This window comes from Corapipo altera, unplaced genomic scaffold, assembly GCF_003945725.1.
Source record: "Corapipo altera isolate COAL_440 unplaced genomic scaffold, ASM394572v1 69, whole genome shotgun sequence".
NCBI lineage: Eukaryota > Metazoa > Chordata > Aves > Passeriformes > Pipridae > Corapipo > Corapipo altera.
In genome coordinates this window covers 6,010,250-6,021,069 of record NW_020884908.1, presented here as the reverse complement: position 1 = coordinate 6,021,069, position 10,820 = coordinate 6,010,250, and the positions used below count along the sequence as shown (strand labels likewise).

At 42.4% G+C, this 10,820-nt stretch overlaps 2 protein-coding genes across 2 annotated transcripts; one reads left to right on the top strand and one right to left on the bottom strand.

Moving 5' to 3' along the window:
- Positions 1-167: 167 nt before the first annotated feature.
- On the top strand, positions 168-2,804 carry MRPS18C (mitochondrial ribosomal protein S18C). Its single transcript, XM_027652888.1, has 6 exons — positions 168-247; positions 337-410; positions 1,617-1,700; positions 2,170-2,227; positions 2,545-2,604; positions 2,685-2,804. Exons 1-6 carry the CDS (start codon positions 196-198, stop codon positions 2,759-2,761), a joined length of 405 nt encoding a protein of 134 aa, XP_027508689.1. The 5' UTR covers positions 168-195; the 3' UTR covers positions 2,762-2,804.
- Positions 2,805-2,812: 8 nt separating this feature from the next.
- On the bottom strand, positions 2,813-10,297 carry ABRAXAS1 (abraxas 1, BRCA1 A complex subunit). Its single transcript, XM_027652887.1, has 9 exons — positions 10,178-10,297; positions 8,974-9,064; positions 7,608-7,644; positions 6,680-6,746; positions 5,813-6,006; positions 5,074-5,193; positions 4,671-4,755; positions 4,071-4,179; positions 2,813-3,918 (listed from the first exon to the last, which is right to left on the bottom strand). The coding sequence occupies exons 1-9, from the start codon at positions 10,262-10,264 to the stop codon at positions 3,491-3,493; spliced, it is 1,218 nt and encodes a 405-aa protein (XP_027508688.1). The 5' UTR covers positions 10,265-10,297; the 3' UTR covers positions 2,813-3,490.
- Between the last annotated feature and the right edge of the window lie 523 nt (positions 10,298-10,820).

Sequence of the window (10,820 nt, the reverse complement as noted above, 5' to 3'; positions counted from 1 at the left end):
ACCCAGTCGCGCGGGCGAGGTGCGGCCACCATGAAGCGGGAGCGGGAACGGGAACGGGAACTTCCGGCAACAACCCGCCGCGACAGCACGTGACCACGCGACGGCCAATCGCCTGCCCCGAGCGGGGCAGGCCGCTCCGCCATTGGCCGGCGGGCGGCAGTGACGCGGGAGCGGAAGCGGCCGTGCGCGAGTATCATGGCGGCGCGGGCCGTGTCGGCTCGGGGTTATTGGCGGCGGCTGGTTCCCGGTGTGTCCCTTTCGCTCCCTCCTCCCCCTGTCCCTCGCTCCCCCCGTCCCACCGCGCCGCCGCTAACCCTGTCACTCTCTCCCTTGCAGCGACGCTGTGGGCGCGCCCGCGCCGCCTGCAGCACGAGGGGCAGCCCCAGGCGCAACCCGAGCACCCCGACCAGGTGAGGCTCCCCCGAACCCCCCGTCCCGCCACCCACCCTGCGCAGGAGGGGCTTCGGCCGGGCTGAAAAAGCCCGATTCTCCATTTTCAGCCGTGTCTGAAAAGGCTTTACCCTGGTGGCTACGGATCCGTTTGTGTTACAGAGCAGGAGGTCACCGGCTGCTGAGAGTTACGGCACCATTGATCTGTATTTCAGTATTCTAACTATAGTCCTTAAACCTGCTGCCTCAGTAACCCGAATGTGGAGCAAAAGCTTTGGTAGCACCAGCTGTTTTCCTCTATATGGCTGAGAAAAAGACTTAAGAGACTGCACTAGGTTTACATTAAAAAAATATGTGGGTTTTGTCACCAGCAAAAACTTAAAATATTCCTTCTCTGCCCAAATTCTACTTGTACCTGCAAAGTGCATATAAATACCTCAAAGGCAGATGCCCAGAGGATGGTGCCAGACGTTTTTTGGTTGTGTCCAGTGACAGGACAAGGAGCAGTGGCCATAAACTGAAACACAAGAAGTTCCACCTCAGTATGAGGAGGAACTTCTGTACACTGAGGGTGGCAGAGCGCTCGAACAGGCTGCCACAACGGGGTGGTTGTGGAGTCTCCCTTTCTGGAGACATTCCAAACCCTCCTGGAGGGCATTCCTGTGCAATAGGATGACCCTACATTGGCAGGGGTTTTGGACTGGATGATCTCCAAAGGTCCCTTCCAACCCTGACAATTCTGTGATTTCTTGTGAGGATTTGGTGTTGGGTGTATTCTGAAGCTTGAGGAGCTTTTCAGTCCTTGGAAATCTCTCTTTAAAGTGTGTGAGCAGACAGGAGCTCCCTCAGGCCACTTGCTTTGAAATACTTTTCAAAAAAATATTCTTGTGACTTATCAGACAGAGCTACCTCACTACCAGCTTCTGCAGATATTGACTTCCTAGTAACAGGTGTAAGCACCATCTCACTGAATGCTTTAATAGACTTGTTACAGTATCATTATTACTAAAATATAAAAGGTTGTTTACCTGTGAGAAGTCTTTTAGATGGCTCTGTACCAATCAGTGTGTTAGGGAAACAGAGTTAGGGAAGTTATTTAAAAACTTCAGTGGTGCCCTAAATATCTCTTTTGGTTTCAAGGTATATCTTGCCTGAAGGATTCAAAGTAACAAATGTTCTTTATTTTATGGTGAAGCTTGAAGATGTTAAAAATTCTCTAATTTCAGCCTATACGAATGGAGAACCCTTACAAGGAGCCTCCAAAAAGATGTATCTTATGTGAAATAAATGTCGACTACAAGAATGTGCAGGTGAGTGAAAACTCATGTCCTCGGATGAAGGTAAGTGGTTTATGATTTTTAAATGTGTGTGTCAGAAGTCCACAAGAACTGAAAAACAAACAAACAAACAATCAAAAAAAACCCCAAACATAAAAATCCATTCATATGTGTAGGAGTTTAAAACTTGAAAACGTGTGCAGATTAAGGGCCAAATAATGTAGTTATAAGCTGATCAAGCTACTAGTTCTGTGTGTTAGTGTGACAGTTTTGTCATTTACCAAATAAGAGTCCTGGGTTACAATCCATCTGTCATACAGCTTAAATATTACGCCATAGAAAATACTGTTTAGTTCCAAGCCCTACTTTTTCTTTAGGTAGAACTGTGTTTTATAAAAACAGATGGAAAAAAAAAAAAGAAAAATAGAGGGCAAGTAGTAGTATAAAGTAAATATTTTAAAAAAGTTCTTGAACTGACTTTGGTTTTCTTATTTTTAAGTAGCTTCTTTCCCAGTTTGTTTCTCCTTATACTGGCTGCATTTATGGCAGACATATAACAGGTATGTGAAGTATTAAATTAAAAATTTACTGGTTAATATTCTTGTTCTTCTGAGTCTAAGTAACTGTGCCTCAGCAATCTTTCCAAAAGTAACTGCTACCAATTCTATACATTTTGTAAGAGTATTCCTCTGGCTTAGTAGCATGCATCAAGGAATAAAAATATCCCTTAATTGTATGCATTTTGTATGTAACAGTAAAAGCACATGTGCATTTTTCTAGGAAGACTTAGACAAAGATAGAGGGAATTATCAGTAATATCCCTTTCACCTTTTAGACTAATGGCTTGTTTAGTGTTGAAAATAATTCATCTCTTTAGGCTTGTGCCACAAGAAGCAGAGGGAAGTTACAAAAGCCATTAGAAGAGCTCAAGTACTTGGTAAGTATGATTATGCTTCTGAGTTTTCTAAGGCAAGCTTACTTTTCTATTAAGAATACCTCCATCTTATCTTTTTACAGGATTTATGCCAGTTGTGCTTAAGAACCCACAATTTCTCACAGACCCCAAGATATGTAATATCAAGTATCCAGAGTAAAATGCTGTAAAGAAATAAACAATAAAACTGTGTTTCATGTTCATATTCTTGCTTACTGGAAATGTGGTTTTCTAGCATAGTGTGTGGTTGACTGAGGGGTGGATGTCAGTTGGATTTTTATTAATTTTATGAAGTCTCTAAAATGTATTGTCTGAAGGAAGTATGAAATATTAAGGCAGTAAGAGAAACTGGCAGCTTTCCAGACCCCTTTCTGAGCTCACAGGTCTTGTTAAACTTTAGGTGGCTGTTTTTTATCCTGTCTGGATTGTAAGATGGGGGGAAATGAACAAGTACTGGTTTCCTAAGGATAAATTAAAACTATTCAAATTGTGGCAGTTGAAGTAGACTGCTAATTCTAAGTTATCTGTTTTCATTTGGTGCTGCCTGCATCAGATTCTGCTGAGGAAAGGATAGTACTGCTTCTTCAACAGCAGCTTGAAGTTGTATTAGTTTGAGGCAGTATGTGCTTATTTGACTGCTGGCATAGTCTTTAAACCCTGAGAGAGAGACTACAGATGGAACTCTGGAAGGCAAAATGAGGGAATGTCATCTGGACATTGTTATGCTGAACAGGATTCATGCACTGGACAGAAACCCCAAACAAACCCTGTACATTTTGCAAAAATGGATTAAGTTATATACATCCCTGCAGTGCTGTAAATTGACACATCACTTGAATATGGTGGCAGTAGCTTTTGGTGTGAAGTCATCTGACAAATCATTAACAGATCAGAAAGTAGGAGAGTGTGGGTATTCATTTGTGTCTCTATTTTTTTCCAACACATCCTCGTCCGATTCAGTGCTGCTCAGTGCAAGCTTCCTGTCCTGGTCACTGTCCTCTGGGTCTGCAAGTGATTCTCGGTGAAGCTGCAATGATCTGGATTTCTTGAATGACTTTGATACTGTTGTGGTCCCTCTGACTTTACGCTTGGTTAGATGTCTTGTTTCAGCTTCAGTGAAGTCTCTTTCCTCTACCATGAGAGTCAGTTTGTCCATGACATTAATATTATGGTTAATGTTACAGCAGTTCTTCAGTATCTGTTGGCCTTTGAAGGAAACAATACATGTCTGAAGTCCAGAATTGGGGAAAAATGTTTGCAGTGCCTGACAAAGGAGAACATTCTCCTTTGGCTCTCCTGTGTAGTTTCTGCCTTCTCCTGGGGAAAAAAAAAAAAGTTACAGTTGCAAAACCTCTTGCACACTCCTACCCCTGCTGTTTTGGCTGCCTCAAGTTCAGAAGTGTTTTCTGCTTCTGCCAATTGAACAAACTTTGGAAGTCTAAAGCTGCCATTACATTTGGTTAACTTACCTGAACAACCTTGTTGCTTTTTCCTCTTTATTTCTTCTTTTAATTGCCTCACCTCTGCTAAGAGTTTCTCTACGGATCGTTCACTGACTTCTACTGTAAAGCATATTTTCTGCAAGAAAAAGAGCATTTGATCAGAGTAATAGTATTCACAGAAGCTGACTTTAACCTTGTTGCAAAATCCTTAAAGGTACTCACGATTAAGTTGGACACAAAGTAGTAAAAAGCTTAAGTAATGAGGTTGGGGTGGATTTTAGAGATCACTTAAACCTTGTGTAGAATGAGGTGCAGGATGTTTTATTTGTTCCTATCTAAGCAAAGAAGATCTAACAAACTACAGATAGTACTCCTTCAAAATAATCCTCTTGTGAGAATTTATTAGTGAACTTGAAGATTTATCAGTGTACTTCTATCAAATGGAACCTTAAGTCTTCAACTTTGAGAACATAATGTACAGCTGCTGATAGTGAATGGAACTCCCTGATCTTTCGGATCCCCTTCCAAGGCACAGGTTTGTTTCTCATGTAGTGCAAGATGTTGTACCCTCTGCTTGACTTCAGTTTTGTAGTACTACCAAAGGTGAGGCAGGTATGCCTGGCTTACCTTGAGTTCCTCCTGCAAAGTGGCATACATCTCATTTATCTTATGAACCTCTTGCAAGGATCCATCCTCGTGAAAGAACTCTGACCTGTGGGCCAAGAATGTAACTGTATAATTGCAAGTTAGTTATCCCAGTGCTTACTTAGTAGGAGCTTTAAAGAATAAATAAGCATTTTGAGCTTCAGTAGCAGGTGCCTATGTTGAGACAGACAGCTGCTCTCCTGGCAGAGTATGGGACTGAACTAATTTCCAAGTGTGGTGGAATGCTAAATAATTGCAGATAAAGGACAAAAAGTGAGCAGGATATAGCTGTAGCATTTGCAAAAACACTTAAATGCTTTTATAGAAAGGTAAGTATAGTTATGTTAACAGGAAGCAACAGCTGTCAGTCGATATGTCATTGTACCTGTGTTGTCTTACTGCTCTCACAAAGCCAGAAGATACGCAGGAGCCAGACACTGTTCTGTAGCCTTGCTGTTCTGCCATACCCAGATTGGTAACCACCAAAGGGACTTTCTGGAAAAGACTTAAAAAGCAGAAGTATCAAAACATGATCTATTAACATCCAGAGGCCTCTTTTTGATAGTTAACAGTTCTTGACTGTTAAGCAACCCAGATGGGGGTTTACAGTATAGTTAGTCCTTGCTAAATGTATTACATGACACGCAGATGAGGCTAAAGGCAAACTCCAGGAACAACCAGATACTGAGCCTGTATTATTTCCCCTGTTTCTGAGTACGATACACAATAATGAAATACTTGCTTGTTAAGCCCAGCCTGTGGGCAGCATGTCTCTGAAAATAGTTAGCACCAATTTAGATATCTTAATATGTCAAGATAAACACCATGGATGGTTGAAGTCCTATACAGAAAACCAACTTGATCAAGAACAGCTTATGTACATAAATATGCTGACAGTGTCTGCCTGGTGATGCTGACACTACAGATATAAAGGGACAGCCCAGAATAGAGTCCCAGGGTAAGCTTTGAACTGTGCTCTAGCAATATAAGGAGGGATCTTACCTAATGTATAGGTTTCAAGGGTAAAATAAACAGTGTTAATAATTCATTTGCAACAAAGAAAAAAAAAACAAACAACTGTTTCAAGTTAGAGCACACACTGTAGAAAACAAACCAATTATTACCCTTCCTGTGGCCGATGTAAGGCATGTTCCAGTCTGTAAGTAGAACAACTTTCTGTCATCACACTAGAGGTTAATAGAAGGAATACAAGACCCTGATTTGATAGGTGTGACTGCAGGTTCTTATGGAGAAGTCTCTCCCGGAATGTCATGGTCTGGTCTGTGTTGCGTCTGAATTTGTACCATCCTATTACACTCTGTAGGCAGAAGAAAAATCATTGTTAGTGTTGAATTGTGCTGTCCCTGTGTGTCACAGTGAAGCAAGGTTGATACAGTACAAAGTCACAAGTCCGAATTGTTTGGTGATATGTACATAGTCAAGCAGTTAACTTGAAACCCTTAAAACATCTAATTCCAGTATGGCAGCTTCTTTCCTTCAAAACCATGTGTTGAACCGGCCTGTTTCTGAGCTTGTGCTCAAGCTGAAACTCTGCAAACTTTGTTCTGCTATTTTGTGGTTTGTTTCTTTTCAGCTTATACCTTCCCCCTGTAAAAATTTCTTCTGTGGAGAAGACTAATTTTTTTTGGTCAAATGGTGCTTAACCATTTGAGCGAGCTGACCTTAATTCATCTTAAGCTAGAAATTGATAGAATTCCTTTGGGATACTTGAAGTGTTCACTTGGGAAATTAATAAGGACAAATAAAGTTGTGACATATATGTAGCAAACCCTACATATATATAAGAAAGATAACCTAATCTGGTTTTTTAGAGGGAAGAGATGATGCATCTGCCTTGACCAGCAGCATATGGGACTAGTTAAAAGATTTAAAATGAGGAGAGAAAAAAAGCTTGATCCAAAAGGTATCCAGAACAGCCTCCAAAATTTCAGTAAGCTCCTCAGTATGGTTTAGATTTGAAAATAAAATACCTTCTTACAGCCTGATAGTATTTTCTTCAGGGCAAGTTCATTCAGTTCTCCTACAGAATTATAAAAGCTAGAAGAAAAGAAAATTAGGACAGTTAGAGGGGAAAAAATGCTTATTCGCTAACATTCTGGTAATCATCTCTAATAGTCTTTTCCCCCTCCTATTAAGCATAACAATATGCTGCCACAGCTTCTCTGCTGGGACAGAGCAGGTGATTTCATTATTCAAATAGCTCTGTAGGAGGTCTTGTACAGCCCAGATGCTCTTCTGGCATCCGTGCTTCTGGGATATAAGTTAAAAGTAGCACCTGTGTTCTCTGAACTACAAACAAATAAGATGCCTTCAAATTGATATAAAATGCATTTCTAATAAGAGCTGGGTTTATTAATTTTCAGAAAGGTTTGAGAAGGAAACTGTGATTCTCCCCTTACAGGGGTGTAAACCTGTACGGCTGTGGTCCCATCTATGATGGAACTCTGAATACTAGCTTTTGAAACTACTCCTGCTATGGGGCTAACAAGTGTTTCTTTTATTGACCCACTTAGAAGCCTCTGGCTGTACCTTTTTATTTATTTTTAAAATTTTTATTATTATTATTTTTGAGGGTGAGTGGTGAGAATGTATGCTTTTAGTAAAACAATGCTTTTTTCAGTATGTTGATATTATTCTTTAGTTTATATGGTATCATAGCTCACCAGAAGGTGCACTGTGTCATATCTCTATTTCCATATACATAGGCAAACACCACCAAAAAAAAAGACATAATGAACAAAAATAGGAATAACATAAGGCATTTTGCATCTGTTATTCCAAAAGGTTGATATGGCTACTATAGTTGCATTGGGTGATTTTCTCAAGTAATGTAATATAAGTTTAAATCCTGAAGAGTTCAAGTTAGGCATTTTGCATCTGTTTACTTAAGACTCTTACCTGAACAGCTGGTAGCAGGGAATATGCTTCTGTATATCTGGAAAGTGAAAGTAATATTACACCAGGCTCATCAGTTCATGATGTATATTCTTCTGTATGTTATGATCAGTATTAAACTCATAGCAGAACCAAGAAATAATTCTATATAATTTATTAAAATCAAATGCATTAATAAGGTGAAGAAAGGAAATATTTAAAAAATATATTCCAATTAATTTGTTCAAATGTAAAGGGAACCACTTCTGCAAACTGTATTTTTTTGTGTATTTTGTCAAATGAAAAATCAAGTTGGGCATTTTATTTCTCTCTACCTTCTGTCAAAGTACAGGAGTAGTATGTAATATGAAAGATTTCCCTTGAGTTACTCTGCAACAAGGCATAGATGCGTTAGTAAGATGAGGCTGAAGAACAGAAACCCACAGGGTAGATAAATGGAAGGCTGACAACCAGAAAAAAAATGGCAGGTGATCTAATGGCATTCTAAATCCTTTTTTTTAACCTAAATTCTCCACTGTTTTCATTTTCACAAAATAACTTAAAAACACCTCCAAACTTTAAAGCAACTAAGTCTGCCTGTGAGAATGTAATGATAAGACTCTGGGTAACCTGATCAATGCCACTGCAAAAAATTCCCCACATTTTTGGTTCAGCTGTGAGACTGTGAAGGAAAGTGTTACACCTTAATTGTATCCTAGAGTAAAACTAGAAAATGGGTTGTAATTTCTCCCTACCATATTTTCAGGAAGATTGGCAAGAAGGCACATGCTGTATTACCTTGTTCTGTTTCTTTTTGTATAACTGCATTTGAAAGGAATGGAGTTAACTGTGTGTGCATGTATGTATACAAATGTAAGGGCCAGTATAAAATGCACATCCACTCCAATCCCGTGAAGACTATAAAAAAAAATACATCTGACATCTGCTTAATGAAATCAATAACAGCTTGCAGCCTTCAGACACAGTATTTTATAAGCTCCCAATGAGGTAATAAATGCTAATGCATTACAGGTCACATCACTGAAATAGACCAAGTTTTTCAGGGCAACTGTAGTTCAGGAGACTTTGTGTTGTGGCCAGGACAAGGTAGGAGTCTAAACCCTAAATTACCTTTAATCTGATGAGATACTTGGTATCTATTCAAAGAACTAAGAACTAGTATTTATTTAAAGTTACTCTGTTTTCTGCAGTATATTGTAACTTTTGTAGCAATTAAAATGTTGCAAAATAATGTTTTTTACACCAACATATAGTCCTGGGTCTCACAGCTTTGATATTGCTGTAAGTTTTTGACTGCCCTCCTTCAAAACTAAAGCATTCATATATTGCCTGAAACCAAGCAGGGTATTAAAAATATGGACAGACTAACCTATTGTATAAACAACTTCAACATCATCCATTTGTGAGTCAGTAATGCTGTTCTTGGCTTCACCTTTCACATCTCCAAGGAGAAAACCTTCCTGTAGAGGGGAAGAGGAAAAAAGTGTTCATGTTAACTGTAGCATTGAACAGACACTCCTGCTGTACTCGGTGCTGGTGGGGCCTTACCTCTAATCCTGTGTGCAATTTTGGGTGCCACAATATAAGAAAAATACAAAGCTATTAGAGAATGTCCAAAGAAGGGCCATGAAGATGGTGAAGGGCCTTGAGGGGAAGCTGTATGAGGAGCAGCTGAGGTCACTTGGTCTGTTCAGCTTGGAGGAGACTGGGGGGAGACCTCATCGCAGTCTACAACTTCCTCCGAGGAGCAGAGGAGGGGCAGGCACTGATCTCTTCACTGTTGTGACTTGTGACAGGACTCGAGGAAACAGCATGAAGCTGAGTCGGGGGAGGTTTAGGCTGGATAAAGGAAAAGGTTTTTCACCCAGAGGGTGGTTGGGCACTGGAGCAGGCTCCCCAGGGAAGTGGTCACAGCATCAAGCCTGACAGAGTTCAAGAAGTGTTTGGACAATGCTCTCAGGGACGTGGTGTGACTCTTAGGGCTGTCCTTCTATGCAGGGCCAGGAGCTGGACTTTGATTATCGCTCAGGATATTCTAAGAGGATTTTCCCTCTCATATTAAGTCCAAATGCTGTCTTCAGAAAAGGAAAAAAGGTGTCAAAATGAACTTTTTTTTTTTTTTTTTTTTTTTAACAGACTAGGTTTTCACTAATTTTTCAATACTGGACCGTAGTTCCGAGGGGAAAAAAACCAACAAGTAGTGACGCGTCCTCCTCGGGTGTCTCCCGTCCCTCCCGTTGTCGTTCAGCAGCGAGCACCCCACGGCTGTGGGGATGCTGCCCGCCGCCCAGGCTCGGGCTGGGCAGCCATACCAGCCCTTCGCTCGCTCCTGGGCAGACACGGCGCTGCAGCCGCCGCAGCCTCCCGGTTTACCGGGAGGACCCCGCGTTTCCCCGCCGCTCGCACACAAAGCGACTCCCGTGCGCGGCGAGGCGGCAGAGACCTGCGCGGAGCCCCGGAGCCGCGCCGGGAGCCCGGGCAGGGGGAGGCCCGGCGGCGGCGCGGCCACGGCGGGGGCGGCCCCTCCCTCACTCCCTCCGCTTTCCCGGCCCTCCCCCCCCCGCGGCACCCACCGTGTCCGAGTCGGTGCTGAGGTGCTGGAAGGCGAGCGCGCCGAAGACGAAGCCCGAGAGCAGGGCCGAGGTGCTCTCGCCCTCCATGCCCCGGCAATGGCGGGACGGGCCGCGCCGCACGGCGGGAGCCCCCAGCGGCCGCCGGCGGCAGCGCCGGGCCCGGGCGGGCACAGCCCGGCCCCGCAGGGACGCGGGCTCCCCTCAGCCGCCCGCGCCGGGGCGGAATGCGGAACATGTAAACGTTTTCTTCAGAAAGGGTATCCTCCGATGTTTGGTCTTTGTGTGCTTTCAAAGCTAATCAACAAAAAAAGGCGATTTAATCGGTGAAAACGGATCACAGAATCGCGGAATCAATTAGGTTGGAAAAGACCTCTGAGATCATCGAGTCCAACCTGTGACCCAACACCACGGTGTCAACTAGACCATGGCACTAAGTGCCACATCCAGTCTCGTTAAACACCTCCAAAGATAGTGCCTTCACCATCTCCCTGGGCAGTCCATTTCAATTCCCAAGCACTCTTCCTGTGAAGAAATACAACCAAATGTTCAACCTAAATCTCCCCTGGCTCAGCTTAAAACTATAAGATAACAGCTAACAAGCAATCTCTAAGTGGTGTCCAGGTGTCAGAAAGACAAATTACTT